At 38.3% G+C, this 16,540-nt stretch overlaps 1 protein-coding gene across 1 annotated transcript in view; it reads right to left on the bottom strand.

The window, feature by feature from the left end:
- Nucleotides 1-381: 381 nt before the first annotated feature.
- LYST (lysosomal trafficking regulator) overlaps nucleotides 382-16,540 on the bottom strand; it is a 117,644-nt gene continuing 101,485 nt past the window's right edge. The window contains 9 exon segments of the mRNA XM_014523936.2: nucleotides 382-2,567; nucleotides 4,374-4,445; nucleotides 4,666-4,822; nucleotides 5,463-5,560; nucleotides 5,829-5,968; nucleotides 9,930-10,028; nucleotides 12,144-12,280; nucleotides 13,357-13,546; nucleotides 15,372-15,602. Coding sequence (XP_014379422.1) covers nucleotides 2,429-2,567; nucleotides 4,374-4,445; nucleotides 4,666-4,822; nucleotides 5,463-5,560; nucleotides 5,829-5,968; nucleotides 9,930-10,028; nucleotides 12,144-12,280; nucleotides 13,357-13,546; nucleotides 15,372-15,602 — 1,263 coding nt within the window. The 3' untranslated portion in view covers nucleotides 382-2,428.

The following is a 16,540-nucleotide window of genomic DNA, read 5'->3' on the forward strand; positions in this document are numbered from 1 at the left end:
GATTGAATCAATTCAGGCTCAGGCTTTCTGAATGTCTGTTCCTAACCTAGAAGGGAACTTAGTTTACTCTTCCTCTAAATTATCACAGTAGAAAGAGAAGAAAGGAAGATCTGGGGGCAAATTCTACCCTGGTTTCCATTCAAGTAACTCTAATAATGGTATGGGTTGCATTGAGTTAAAAAGCAAGACTTTAGCTTTGTGACTGCTTCTGCTGTGAAAGCAATATACTCCCTTTAAGAGATCCAAAGTGAACATTTTAAGGTGCAAGACACAGGTATGAATATCAGTGTTCTAGTACCACCACCCTTTTGCTCCAGGGAGAGTATTGATTTCAAATTAAACCAAAAACATTGCTTCAGCTATTTCATAAACAGATATTTGTATCAAATTATTTATTACCCAACAACCTAAGTGGCAGTGTATACAAAGATAAAGTAGAATGTGCTTATTTACAAGAATTTTCAATGACATACACATGTACTCTTGTGAGGTGTTTCAACATATTTCTAGAACATGTTGTTATCAAGCTGAACAACTATTCCCCGCTCCAAAAATTCATCTGTGTTTTTACATAAAAATATATTGCACTTTTTACAAGACCAACTATTTTGCATATCAGATTTATAACAAATAGAATTCTGCCTTTTAAAAATAAGACTCCATGAGCAACACCCCAAAATCAGATTCAAATATGGGAGTAAATGAAATTCCCAAATAAGTTTTTTTTTTTTTTTTAAATTAAACACATCACTTCAACGTGAACCAAACTTTTCAGTTTGTATTTGGATCTTAAATTAACATTTAGACTAAGAAAAACATGATTAAAGCCATCCCATTCAATGAATCTATAATATATGCAGTTTAAATTCATACAGTATTCAGCCATTTGTTTAACTGGACCAATTATCTACTTCCATTATATGGACCTATGAAAATACATTTAAATAACATAGGTGGACAGTTTTTGAAAATCTACAGAAATTCTTGTGACTCTCTAAATTCCTTTATGTTTGGAATTTTCAAAAGAAAGTCACAGATTTGTGATAAAGAAAAATACATATACACATACAAAGATCTAGAATTTGTTATGGTACAGTATTTGAGTCAGACATTGTATAAAGTGAAATAGAGCAATTAAAATCTTCATGTTAGAGGTGGACTGTGTAAACAATTTAAAGGCAAAATGATTTTGAGGAAAATTTACTTTAAATTACTTCATAGGTTTAGGTATGTGACAATCTTGGGTTTTAACATTTTTGTAGTGGAAGAAATAGTTACCCTCAGTCAATACTCAGTCTCAGAATAATTAAGTTATTCACTATGTCAGTTATATGTTGAGGCTATCGCCAAAGAGTTATTTTCAAAATTAATTTTGCCAGCTTATAAAGAGTTGGCTTTTGATTTGGCCTAATTTGATATTTCTACTTTGTATCGGCAGTACTTTCTTCAAAAAATAGCACCTAGGAATAAATAGTGTATTTGCACTGTATATCTGTGTAAACTTTTCCAAATGATTTGTTGCCAGTCAACATTGATAAGTCAAGCAGTTAAATATGCTATAAGATGTTTAAATCTAACTTTCAATGACAATAAATGGGAGCACATCTGTGCCATTCTTTGTGGGTATTTTTAGCTCTGGGATGCAAATTAAACATTCTGCCACACAGATTCACAATAACTAATGTTATGAATCTCTGCAGTTTACAGTTGCATAAAACCTGGTTTAAAGTATTGCTTCATGGTAGTATGAGATGTTTGCCTGTATTAAGGCACAGGCATATTTTTTTGTCTGGTTTTAGACCATCAGAGGTGAAGAGAGAGCAAGCAAAAGTTACAGACTATCAAGATTCGTAACACAAGTTCAATTTTTAGCATTACTGACACCATAAAATGGTTGGTGCAAAAAGCACCTACTGAGTCACTTGCTTCTTAAAAAAGCGATTTTGAATCTTGGATTTTAAAGTTATTGGGCACTTATCTCAGAGCCAGTCATATTATATTCAACTAACCAGATATACCCATCGACATTCTTATAGACATTTAAGAATTTAATGCTACTCTTATTTTATAACAGATGAAAGAAGAGTTACCACTCATTATTCAATATTGGGAATACTTGTTTCCAAGAAGTGATTAAAAAAATACTATTACATTTCACACTGCAGCATTTCAATTTGTTGGTTAGAGCATTTATGCATCACTTTGCTGGTATCAAAATATAAGACCAGAGCTTCCTTGTGAATTTGATACGCTTAAGTTTTAGGCATGCACATATACATTTTACAATAGCCTTTTTGTAAATCAATTGACTTGTTTGACAGATAATCAGTCTTTTTCAAAATCCAGTTAAACAACAAAGGTTCTAGCATCTAGTTTGATTTTTAAAGTGCTTTAGAGTCACGGTGGTTTAGCAGCATAAAGAGTCTCATCATCCAGCTGCGTAGTTGCTGAGGAATGAATAGAACATGGGCAGCTTCAAGCGTTGCTGGTCCTTGCGACACCAAGCTATAACATTTCCATCACTATTAGCTGTGTACAAGTGATGACCATCACAGGAAAATGTAAGGCTGAAAAACAAAAAAAATCATATCACATTTAGCCAATGATACTATTTAGTTTAAAAACTATGGGAACTAAGTTAGAAAAATAAAGTACACAACAGCTGTAGTCATCCCAACATTGCTTGCTCACTGCCAGTGGAAAAAGTTCAATGAAATGCAATATTTTTGTTCTGTGGGGGCATACTTCCTTCTGCCCTCTAGCTTGGGTAGAAGGATTTCTCAGTGCAGGGGCCACATGGCTTATGGAAGACTAGAGACAGAAGTTGGCAAATGCCATGGTACAGTACAGACATTAGTCAGTCATAGTTTAGTCAGATATTTCCCGATTTACTGCAACAGCTCAGGGATCCTACCACCTGTTTTATTTCAAGAAACTAAAAATCCAGAAAATTGTAGAAAAAAGTTAAGTTAAAATCTGAGACCACTTCATAAATCTAAAAATAAATCTCTACACACAGGTAGAGAACAACTCACCATGGGTTGTACAGTTTTTATTACTGGTTTCTTATAAGCATCTTAAAAAGGATAATGTCAAAACAGTATCACCACCCATTTTCCCTCCTTGTAAACTTTTAAGTTAACTATTGATCTTTTATTCCAACAGTTTCTGTTGCTTCAGAGGCTTGGTTACAGTACATCAGTAATCACTACAGGTAAAGATAGACAAGCTTTTTATCCTGGGATCCTAAAGATTTACAAGCCCCACTAAGTGCTTGTGAAATGTCCATAATAGCTCTTCCTCCATTCTCCCCCTCTCCCACAATCACAGCTAATTTGAGTTAGTTGTCAAACATTCCAGGGACAAGCTGCATATGTAAAAGGCTACAATGCTCCCAGGTTTTGACTTGGTTGAATCAGAACAGATTGAAATGCAACATGTGTTTTTACCCATTTACCACACTGTAGGAAGTGTTGATTTAATGACAACCAACAACACTGTTATGGTGTTTCAGCAATGGCACCAGTATAATTTTTGTAGGTAATGTGTTACTGGTTAACAGCAATGTAAGAATGTGGCTGGGTGTCCACAGTGGCTGCTGCACACAGGAGCAGCGGCAATTCCTGCTTACTGCTGTGTTCAAAACTGCAATGTGGCAAATGCCTTTTTTTTGCCTCCCGCACCAAAGCGCATGATATTTGTCTCCGTCATCCTGCTCTAGTTATACCACTGCTGGGTAACTGCCAAATATGAAAATTAGGGCTGAAATTCTGCAAGTCCTTCATGTAGGGGTAAATCACACCACAAGACTTGCAGGATTGGGTCTGCATGCCCTGCTTTGGCAAGCAATTAACAGGGTTCTTCCCATGAGTGAAGTCATACAGCTGCTTAAGTGTTTGCAGTTTCCAGTATTTAATTGTGGTCTCCATGCCACCAGGACAAAGTTGCAAGGGCCAAAACATATTGCTTAATTAGTTGTGTAAATTATTTACTGTTCAAACTCATAATTATTTAAAATCTGCCTAAACTAAAAATTAGGAACATCTTTTGAATTTAAGAGATCCTGGAAAAAAGAAGTTTAAGAATAAAAAGAGCAACCATCATTCACACAGGAATCCTGAAAGCTTCAGTCTGTATTTATCTCATCATGATAGCAACTGAATAGCTATTACTGTCATTACGCTACAATGTATTTGTGCTCATTTTACTTCTGTGATTAATTAGTAGGATTGTGTGCCTGTTTTCAGATAGTATTGTTACTCATCCCTTTCCCAAATGTCAGTGTGTTCAATTGTGGGTGGGTTTTGTTTTGTTTTTATGAACAAACAGAAGTTGCATTTACTGCACATTGCAAAAAAAGGAGGAGACTTTACCTTACAATAGGTTTATTCGATTTGGAAAATGTTATTTCACGTACAGGTTTCAAGTCCCATGTGCTCCACAGCCTCACAAGAAAAAAAAAAAGATATAGTTTAGAGACATAAAAAAAACCTTTCCAGAACTATTTTAGGGATAAACATATGCAATTTTAGGGAATGCATCACACAGCAATTAGTCGAGTAACCTTGAACACTGCATACATTCTCAAGATAAGAACATGAATTTGAAACATTTTATAAAAGGACTTCCAGAACAAAGGAAAGGGAGGGAAGTGCAAACTCTTACCTTACAACTCCATTTTCAAGCCCCCCTGCAATAACGTTGACAGAAACTCCTTCAGGCTGGTTGGAGAAAGCAACAGAGCAAATGCTTTCCCTGCAGTGTACATGTCCTACAAGATCACCATTGACTGTCCAAAGTCTCAGGTCACTACCACCTCCAACTGCAACAAAATGTCAAAACATCAAAAATAAAATCCTAGGCTAATTTTGACTAGGCAATTGTAGATATTCAGAGGCGTGTTTAGCTCTAAACAAATCAGAAAGTTTAGGAGCTCTCTATGCCACATAGATATTGAAGTACAATTATCTTACACTCACTATGGTTAAAACAAAGAAAATGCTTGTATACCCAAACCCTCAGTGTTCACAGTCATTCCTACTACCAAGTTCTAAAGCTTTCCACTGACAAACACAATATGAACTCACCAAAAAACTAGTTTTCATGCAACTGATCATTATAAATTAAATAGCTACTATTTTAAGCACACAGTTCTGATTAAGTTATCCCCACATTTTTATGTTCAATTTTAGGAAAAATTGTGGAATTTCACAGAATAATTTAGAAGTAAGAAGATCATGTTTCTCAATTATAGACAAACACTTCACCCACATATAGGGTTATCTCTATATCAAGACAGATGTTTTTCTATATATAGAAAAAGTGAATGGTATGATTAGCTGGCTGCTCAAATGATTCCTATTACATGAGGTTCTATTATATTGATACCATGACTGATTCTAAAATTGGTCCATCTTTAAATATGGTCTATAAGTCTTAAATGTCTTTGATACTGTACTCACCTGAATCACAAACTGTTGCAATATCACCAGTTGTTTCGCTAGCAGAGACTGCTGTCACTGGACTTTTGTGCCCAGCAAGGCTCTGGACATAGCAAAGTCTTAAGAGAGACAAAGAGCTTTGATAATTTTCAGTTTAGGGTAAAAAAACTAAGATCAATCAAGGTGGACATTTCAATCAATATGTATATGATACATTATATTCACACTTTTCTACTCATTCTTGACTTAAACTAAACTGCAAACAAAAAGACAAATCGTTTCTTTCTTTAGATTAAAATACACAGTTATGAGGCAATTTTACATTTTAGGATTATTAAAAGAGGTGAAATTGCATGTATTTTTGAACTGAGGAAAATATATTTGTACCTGTTCAAGTCCCATATTATGCAGGTTCCATCCTTGCTGACGCTTATCATTATACTGTATGGTTTGCAGACAAATAAGCTGGTTATTTCTGCTGTGTGACCATACAGATGTACCCGAGACTCCACTTCTATTTCAGATGGCTGAAATGTAACATTAAAAACACCACATTTTTATTTATTGTTTTGGAAATTTTTGCCTTTGAACTTGCCAAATTTTGCTTTTGAATTGGTACTTGAATTTGAATTCCACTGCTTTTATTGGATCAACATCTGCAGATGTAAGGAAGGAACCTCCTTACTTAAATACTCAATACATTCAGTTCAGGTATGTTTGTTGGATTTGAGAATAAGTATAAGACATTGACACAGGTATATGGAATATGATATTTCATTTGAAGGGTACTATATCCTCCCTATTCATGCCGAAACCTATAAAGCAGTGAGAAGGGCTCTTGCACGGCTGGTTTATTTTTTGACAATTCAACAACAAAATGGAGTTGGCAGCTATATCTGCATATGTATCTAGAGAGGAAGTGTTGGGGACAGAGGAAATAAGGATCCCCCCAGCTCTCAAATGTTAATTTAATTAAAGTCAATGGAAGCAGCCAGTATTTAAATCAAACCAATGGTAAAATATTTTAAACTTGCTGGGAATTCACTGAAACACTGCCAAGTCTTTCTGCAGAGTTAAAAAAATAATGAAATTAAGTGAGAGTTAAAATATATGAAATTTGAAATTTTAGTTCAATATAGAATTCGCTAAATATATTACATGTAAGAGCTATCATTTATTTAGTGTAGCATTTATTTAATTTGAGATTGTTTTTACACTTTCTGAATAAAAAGAGGGTATTAAATCAGAACATTTATGTTTCAATTAAGGAGAAGTCAGTGTACAAAAATTATTTCAATATCTCTGCAAGAAAGGGAAGCCTCTCTTTGCTGTAGCATTTTTCCCCACGTGTTTAGAAGCACGTTAATGAACAGTCTACTTATTTGTCTGAGGAACTGACAAACGCAATAGGTCTAGAAGCTGGAGAGAGTAATCAGTGAAAGATCAGAGAAACTGGCACAGACTTACTTTATGCTTAGCATGCCAACTGAGGATTTCCTATACACTGTTTAAACATTCATTTCTGTCCAGGTTACTCTGATCAGTATTCAGGTGATTAGGAGCAAGATTATGTTTCAATACTAATATGATTTAAAAGATGTTTCATTACAACAAAACAAAATTAAAAAAACCCCTCTACTATGTACTTGCTGGTAAGAACCTCCATTTTCCACACGTGGTCGAAGTAACACAGTAGCTTACATTTACATATGCCTGCCCTTACGCATCAGAACTTAAAAAACTAGAATTAGAAACAACAATTGGAAAAGTAGCAAAAAGCAGAGGCTTACAATTTTCTGCTAAACTATTTATTTTTTCGCATTTTTGCATCTTGCTGCTCTTCTATACACATTTGTCTGTTTTGTCCATTGTCTGCATCCTGACACTGTACAGTAAGCATTCAAAGCAAACAGATTTGTTGTTATTTGATCCTTGCTTGGGATTTCTCATCACTATTAGAACACAGATGGATAAATTAAAAGATTTGGTCCCGTTTCCCCTTAAAGACACTTCTTCTCTCAACTCTCTCAAGACGCATTTCTTTTGAAAAAAGTATTCCAGTACTGATGTCCACCATTAATTTTAATTAGTGTTGTAAGTATGAAAAAAGTTAGTCAAAAACTGGTAACATATTTAAGGATGCCAGTTTTTTTCTGTGGATTAGGCTGGATGACTGTGCTAGCAGCATCTGAATACAGAATTGAGATCACAATCAGTGTCATATTCACTCCAACAATGCGCATTATTAAAATTCCTCTCCATTAGCAAGGTTAACCTCTGACAGACAGTCAATAACTAAAGGGCAGCACAAATGACTTCCCAATACCCAGAATCACTTGGTTGACAACTGATGAGGGTAGTAATTTAAGTGCTGATTTAAGATGTTATGAGAACAGTATTTATTAAACACAGTGGTTGAGGCTGACGGACACTAGAGGCAGCACCTGGAAAGCAGCCGAGTATGTGTCTGAGATTTTTAAAAAAGAGCCCTGGTTTACTGGAGCTGAAAGTGGGCCTCCTTGGATTCATGCTCCACCATCATCATACCCATCCCCTAAACCCATCTTTCTGAGAATTAAGCTTTAATTGATACAGCGTACTCCATTTATAAGACTATCAGATACGTGCATAATTTGCTTGATTGCCTAATATGATGCCAGTCCCAATTTGTTGCCTATTGCTTACATTGTAGCATGTCCTAGATCTGCGTACTGGTAAGTACCTATGACATGTAGACAGTGAGGCCCAAGAGTTCCTATGCACTTACATTCTAAACTTCTTGCTACTGGAAACCTGGAAGGATGATGTAAACTAGTTGGTTTGAGTTATTTCCACTTGCTTTTAAGGTTTCTAACAGCAGCTCCAACAGTAACTAGTAGAAACCTCAGAAGTTGCAGAGGAGCTACTCAATTTGGAGAAGTACATGGCCTTTTAAGTTCCAAGGCTATATGGAGCACACTTCACATGAAGATCTGCTCTGGCTGACACTTCACACATGACATTTATAAGAGTCTGCTTCACAATTATCTGAGGGGCTGCACATAGAACAGATGCTGGTAAACATGCGTGCATTCCCCATTCTGAACAGAAGCTACATAACTGGCAGCAAGATCATATTGTCTGGGTATGCAGAATTGTCAATGCTGAGGGATTTGGTAAAGAGGGTCTTGCAGATGACACCTGAGCAGCAAAGCAAAGCACTTATTATGTTTATTGACCTAAAATCCCTTGCTTCAAATGCATGTATTGCTAGAGTCTCTTTTTAGCAACCTTGAAAAGCAAATGTTCCGTACAAAAGTTTGCTATTCTAATGACCAAAAATTAAACTGCAGTTGCTTGGGGCTTGAAAAATTCTTAATGAGCAATTTTCTTTGGTGACAATGGGGAATTAGCTAAGAATTTCTGCAGATTAATTCTAATCTTGGTAAAATGGTGTCTTCTTCACCCAGCAGACAACACTAGTGGCTGCTCATGTTCTTGGCTTTATCAAGTAAAAGCAGCATGAAATTAGCAAGACAAATGAGTTTAATCAATGTTATTCAGAATCCCATACACGGGGCTGTGTATGTGCACAGGCTGGACTGCCAAGAATGGTTGGTTTACTGCTGCTCAGAAGAGCAGAGGATGATGCTACAGGTACTCAGAGCAGAGGCAACTAATACAGAGGAAGACTTTTTTTTTTTCTTCAATGCAGGTTCTTATCCCACAGCTATTAACTAGCATCTTCTAGTAATATGTTAGGTGACATGACTAACTGTCATGCTTTCCTTCTCTCCTCAGCTGCACATTGGTTACTTCCCCTAAATGGTTTGTTTAGGGGCTGTGTACCTGTGCTAGAGAAGGCAAGGTCAGTGCAGCACAGCTTGAACTTGGAGCATAAGGTGGTGAGGTTTGCAATGGTTCTTGAAGACAAAAAAAAGTGCTATTGAACTTGACTTAGTCTAAGGGAAGTCGGTGTAGGGAGCAGAGGGCAGTCTGATGTGTCTGTTGTAAATCTATACTGATGAGGAGAAGCACTGCTAAGTTTTAGACTAGGTGGAGTTTCCTAAACAACCAAGACTTAATGGCCAGGCATTTACTGTGCTGCTATAGCCTGGGTGTTCTACAGCAGCTTAGTGTCAGCAAGGAATCCAAAAAGCACAGTACTGCTAAACTAGACTGAATCAGTCATGTAGAGGCCCGAAACATTTAAGCACACAAAAATTCAGCATTTCTTTTGACAATAAAATACTGAACACATTCTCAACTTTATGCTCGGGCATGTTGATTAGAAGCGCAGTGAACAAGCTGTACATTAAAAAAAAAGAATTTGCAACTAAATATGCAGTAAACATTTCAACAAATTTCAATTTTATAACTTGATCTTGTTATAAGCACAGCTAAGTTTTTTAGAAAAAGGCAGTACAAGCAGCAAGGATAAGAGGGGAAAAAAGTCCATTAAAATGCAACAAGCTGATATCTGTAATACAAGTTTGCTGATATACTTACTGTACTACTGGTGAACTTGTTCACATATGCTGTGATGACACCAGATTTGCTACCTGTAAAAAGCTGACAACTGTCTGGCACCCAAGCACAACTTGTTACCTTAGAGAGGAAAAATAAGATAAACAGAAAAATCCGAGAAATTTAAAGCATCATTTCAAATACTCATTCTATTTTGCATTATACTTCACTATTTTGCCAAATCTGGTTTCATTAACCCCCAAACATAATGAAATACCTGAGCCAGATACCAGTTTAATATATCTGCACTGGATATGCATTTGCCATAATTTGAGTGTTGAACCAAAAGTGAAGTTCTGTTATGTCACTAAGAAGCACAGGGCAGACCTCCCATCTCAGGGGCTTCAGTTGTCAGCTTGCTGGGACTACACTTCTGGCCTCAGCACCAGCCAGAATCTCTGCAGCAGAACCCATCCACATCCATAGCATGTCCCCTTTGTTAGAAACTGCCAAGCATTATTAGAACCCTTACAACTGAATTTTCCAGTACCTTAACCAGGGGATGCCAGGCCCAGCTAGTTACGAGGCTTTAAGTGCTCTTTCATGTAGCTCATGTACTCGCAACTTTTTTTAAATATTGTTTTATTATTTCTGTTCAAACAAAAGTAACTTGGGTATAGTGGAAGGCAGAATAAAATTTAAACTGCCCATAATTTTTTCCTATTCTTGAGCTGAACTTTGTTTGGAAAGCTCTAGAAATTCAGGGTAACCTCCCTGTTAAAAAGTACAGAGCAGCAGAATGAGGTCTATTCTAGAGAGGTTTTAAGGGAGTAGAGGCATACACTGAAGCAGGGGGATTCAGCAGAGTGATAGTGGAACACTTGAAAGGAGGATCTAAGCATACATCAAGATTTTCAGTGAGATCTTATGAAATGGTGATTTTAGGTTCATATGTAAAATATAAATGTAGTGCTTTGAGTAGTTCTTCCATGGCGAAACGTAACATACACTCATCAGTTCAGTCCCTGAGCAGAGCCAAGGTTAGACTTGGATGCAACTTTGTGTTTCTGTTTTCCTCCCACTATATGCATATTTTGAATAACTGGATTTAAAATCATTATAACTTTTTTAAAAGTCTTTAAGGACCATCATGGCAAGACTGAAATAGAACCTTACATATCCGTGACATTGGTTCAGACACAAACAAGACTGCTAGTGACCATGGGGTTAGGTGAAGTGGTATATCCGCTCTAGCTCCCACCGACTATACACATGGCTCTGGGAGTGGGGTGAGGGGGCTTTAATTAGAGTGGCTCTAGGAGCTTCTCTAATTAAAGCTCCTGGAGCATCATGTGCATCATTGAATGAGCTTGTTATAGCACCGCTGCCACCATTTTTCAGCACAGGGACACTGATACACGTGATGCTGGAGTCTGCTGAAGTGTGGTAATTACCATACTCCAACAGAATTGATTAACTGAGTCTGTGCTGATGTGCCATAAGTACAGCGCCTCGAAGCAGCCTTGCTACATGTGTATAGGTGCCTAGATGTCCACAATTAGTGATGTTGCCAGCATTTTCAAAGAAAATGTTAAGCCTTCCAATGTTAGGGTAAAACCCCAGGCTTCAGATGACGAGAGAAGGTAGAAGGTGGCTACAAAACCTGCAGTATCATTGCCTGTGCTGCATTCTAATATAATAAAAGGCTTAGTCTTTCTGTGCATCTGTAATGTTTTTGGGCAACGGTGCATGCACAGTTGAGGGCATGTGGCAATTGGCTGTGTGGGCCACGTTGCATGGGCCCAAATTTGAGCCACTGCCAGGGAAGTTTGTGGCAGCTACGAACATGCCCTGGCCAACCGAGCAGCAGGGCTTCCCCACGCCTCCCTGCCTGAGGGCAAAGGCGGGGGATTTCACAGTGGTGGTACCCTCCTGCTGCCCAGCCCCACTGCCCCCCAGAACAGCCAGCAGGGAGGGCGAGGTGGGGGGTGTGGGGGGGAAGACACAGGCCAGGGTGATGTGGAGCAGCAGGTAGTAGAGGGGCCAGAACTGGAGCGGGGGGGAGGGAGGGAGGGGCTGGACACAGGGCTCTATCCCTGTCCCTGGCCCAGTCATTCTTGATGGGTAATTTGCTAGTTCTCTATTAAAACACTGCTAACTGAAATCTCTGCTCTTAATTGCCAGAGCACCTTTTGCAAGTCTGACATAAAAAGCATTTCTGATTTTTTAAAAGGTAAAAGAAAGAAAGATTTTTACCTGGTGGAACTGTGAACTCTGTATAAAGTTTACTGGAGGTTCACTCTGCTTGCTTTTTAGTCTTAAAATGTTATCGGCATATCCCCAACTCAGAATGGCTGACCACTGGATATCTGTACTGTGCATGCTTCTCACACCTGCAGAAAAGGCAGGGTATATATTCTCTCAAATAGATGACACAGTTGAACATTATGATAGCTACTCACACACATCCAGAATGAACAGACAACATGCACCTTGCTTTAACAGGCCAGTATACTGTCCAAGATTAAAAAAAAAAAATAGATGGCTCCAGTTAAGCTCTTACTTTCATCTTTCGGGCCTAAAAGCAGCCTAATTTTCAGAAGCACTAAGCACCAGAGTTTGTTGAAATTTTGCAGATTTTCAATTTTGACCAGACTCCTCAGTGAAATTTGGAATTTGGAGAGGTGGGGGTTGGGGGGGGGGGTAGCTGGCAAATGTTAGAAGCATTTGCCACCCCACTCTGTGACCAGCTCCACCAAGCAGCATCAATGGCTTCAGTAGGACTTCAGTGTTCAAAATTTTAGAACTATTGGGCTATCATATTAAGGCACTGAAAGTAAGAGTCTTGGTTAGGGCACTTGTTTTAAAAATCCTCACTTATAATTGTTTTGAGGCAGAAGACTAAGAATTATGAAAACCCAATGATATGATCTCAAAAGACAAAGTTAACCTGAAATCAGAACAGAACTTCCTGCTTCAAAGCTCTGCTGCTGTTTCTACTGCTCATGCCCCCACTTTCATGCTCTAACAGCTAGCTGCTCCTCCACTTCTCTTTGCCATGCTGCTGCCGCTCTTTTCACCTACTTGTCCACTCAGTACTGCCACACCAAATCTGCTGGCAAGCTGTGGACTTCAGGGGACTGGCAGGGTGGCCTACCTGCCCCAGAGATTTAAAGACCCTGGCTGCTGTTGCCATAGTGTGATGTCCCCTGACCTTGGCTTATCTTGCCAGAGCACAGACCGCCCCCAGAAGCTACCATTCTGGTTCCTCCTTTAAAGTTGGCACCCCAGGCTAGTACCTTGTTTGCTCACCCCTAGTTGCACTATTGATATTACATATACCTGGATTTACCCTTTTATTCTGCCAAGAACTATAAATAAGACTGAAAGTTCACAGAATTTGTTGGAGGACAAGTGTGGCATCAGTCTTTGGACCACATATGTAATTCTGATGCTGGGGCTTACTGACCTTGTTCTTTGCTATATATCATCAGAAGGCAGAATTTTCGGGAGAGACCACAAATAGCTCTAGTTGGCAGAGCTTGCAAAGAGCCAAACCTCTCCCCATGAGGCTGACTAAAACAAACAACAGGATCTGGAGCGCTTGGGGAACCAACATATTCACCCCACTTCAAACCTTTTATCCAAGGCAAAGGACTCTAGAACAAAAGTAAATAAAATATAAATTAAAAACAGCTCAGTAGAGTGAAGCTATTTAAGGAGGAGAAAAATCAAAGTCAAAACTCCTATGAATGATTCGAGTCTTACACTGGTTTGTACATTTAAGGCTATATTTGAAAAACAAATAGGAAAAAATAAATTTAATGTTATATGTTATTCATTTCAAGTGAATTCTCTCATTTATGAACTAGAGCAGCATTTGCAGGGTTCATGTTGAACAGCAGCATATCACTTTTTCACCTCTAGACATGGGCGTCCAGTCCTTCAGGCTGGATCAAGAATTCACCATTCAAAGCATCTAACCAGGCAGCCAAAGTCAAGTGTCCTTGCAATTATCAGCATTCTATTTGCTTAAAGCAAGATAAATGCAAAATTTACCCTACTTTGAAATAACTACTGTGAAAAAAGTAAAACATAAAAATCTAGTCAGGTTTTAAAGAAAACAAAAGTAACTTTAAATATTCATAGAAATCCAATTTGAAATGTTCCTCCAGCAGAAAACAAAAAGGAATTCCTTTGGCACCTTGTTCAATACAGAAACAAGACTAATGTACAGATTCTGTATGTGTATTTACGCATCACAATTAAACGGGTCATTTTCTATCAACTCTTCCTAAATTTTCAAGAGCCAGAGGCATAGTAATGATGCTGTATATAAAGTACTGACGTGAAAAGACCCTAATAAAATTCTGATACTAAAAACATCAACAGCAGCAATCTAAAAACCTCAGGCACCCATATACATGCTTGACACCTGCTCCACCAACATGCTCTAATTAGAATGCATCAGAGTAGACTTGATTAATCAAATCTGCATGCTCCAGCAGCCTTGGTGTCACACGTATTCAGTGTTCCTGTGCTTCAAAATGGTGGTGGGGGCGCTTTAATTAAAGCTCATTGAACAAGCTTTAGTTAAAGCACCCCTGCCACCATTTTGAAGTGCAAAATGCTGAACACATAACCCAGTGGGCAGTTTAATTAAAGCAGCTCCCGAGAGCCACTCTAATTAAAGCACCCCACCCTCATCCCAGAGCATGTGAAAGACATTCCTCCTTTACTTAAAGTTAGGAGCAGCCAGTTAGCTGTGTTAGTCTGTAGTCAGGGAAGAGGCAGGGCAGGCTAGCACTTTAGAGACTAACTGGTTCAGAGCGTCACAAGCTTTTGTAGGCAACAGCTGACTTCAAATTACGGGAATGGACTCCTGACAAAATAGGGCTATGAAAGCTCATGACTCTGAACCAACTAGACTCTGTGGTACCACCCTCCTCTAACTTCTCCTTTACTTTAATGCTGTTACTATAAAGTGAAAAAAGATCATTTTTCCATAGTTATTTTTTTAAGAGGCAAGAACGAGACTCTCTCGATGCTTCTAATCTATGGTCACTTTTACTGTGGGTAACACTTCTTACAGAAAGACGTGAGCATGCATTGGCACAGAGGGCCGTATGCACTCTGGTACTCTGTGGTGCAGAACAATATTCTCTTTTTCTGTTGTGCAGAGCATGAGAGAAGAGGCTACACTCCCCTACCACACATACTCTGGCAGTAGGATAGGGAAGAATAAAATCAATACGAGACTCTTCCTCTGTAAGCTTGGGGCCCTGCAAATCATCATGCTAGTCCTGTGCTGATGTACATAATCATGAAATGTCTTAATCATGGAGAGGATGTTGTGCCAATGCTTTGCCTTAATGCAGTCCAAGTACAGCTGTTCTGCTTAATTATTCAGATGTGAGCATCAGGGTGCAGTAATTATAGTCTGTGAATGCTAATTGAGCAATCCTGCGAATCAAAATGACATACTGGATATACTATTTCTTTAGTGTGCTCCCTGGTTTCTCTGAAAGCAAACTGCACTAATAACCCCATCGCAGCAGGAAGTTCTCCTTCCATTATGAGCCTGGACCCCGGTCTGCTGATGTGCGCTGTGTAGAACAACTGACGAGGGGTCTGTCCGTATGTTTTTATCATGGTTTCCAAAGCTCTTCTTTGAACAGGATCTTCAACAGCAGAAACATCCATCCCAAAGTATGTCTACAAAAATAGTAAAAAAATATTTCATGATAAGTCATCCTGACTCCTTATACTGCAATAGGGCTCAATTTTTTATTTATTTATTTTTATTCGCCAGCTTAACACAAGGAGAGAAGAGAGGCAAGTTTTCCCATGTTCCTCTGGTCCCTAGCTGCCAAAACCCAAAATCCATGCATCCTTCCTGTCATTCTGCGTGCATACCTTGGTTTGTGCTTCAAGAAGTGGTCACTATGGTAAGCTTAAGTTGCTGTGCAGAACCACAATTTTTTTATATGCATCTGTTTTCAAAAAACGAAGGCTATTTTAAATACAATATTGTACCATGAACTCCTCAACAATTATAGAGAATTCAATTAAACTAGCAGGAGAGCACCTGGCTTGACAAATGTTATATTACTCTTGCATGAAGCTATTCACATGCAGTTTGAGAGCTGAAAAAGTTAGTTTTAGGAATTCTTCTGCAATTAATAAGTCCCTTTGTCATTTTGTTCTCTTTTCACCACTGCCCTAAGTGCAGAAACATTGGAGGGTAACACAAAGCCTTAACAGTGCAGTGCAGCTTAAATGGAGCACCAGGTAGCAGGAGAACATATCTAAGGAACAAAGAATGATTGTACAGGAGGGAATAGTACAAACGTTTAGTTCTATGACACACTGAACTTTATTCATGTCTGCTGCAGCTTTTGATACAGTCTGCCAAAATGAAAGGCTTCTTTTTGAAGAAAAATAAAGCAGATGCAGACACCATATTTCTGGATAGTATTAAATAATGGTTAAGTGTCCAACAAGAATGAAAGACAAAATAAAACTCAAGGATTGCTGAATTTTGCCAATCCAACCTGAACACTGAATGCCCTTGCTGTTTTTTGCTAGTTAACTATTTCAAGGGAGCTTGCATAATCCAGATGTTTTCTAATCATGTTGGACACTTTCCCATC

This window comes from Alligator sinensis, unplaced genomic scaffold (genome assembly GCF_000455745.1).
Source record: "Alligator sinensis unplaced genomic scaffold, ASM45574v1 scaffold93_2, whole genome shotgun sequence".
In the NCBI taxonomy this organism is placed as follows: Eukaryota; Metazoa; Chordata; order Crocodylia; family Alligatoridae; genus Alligator; species Alligator sinensis.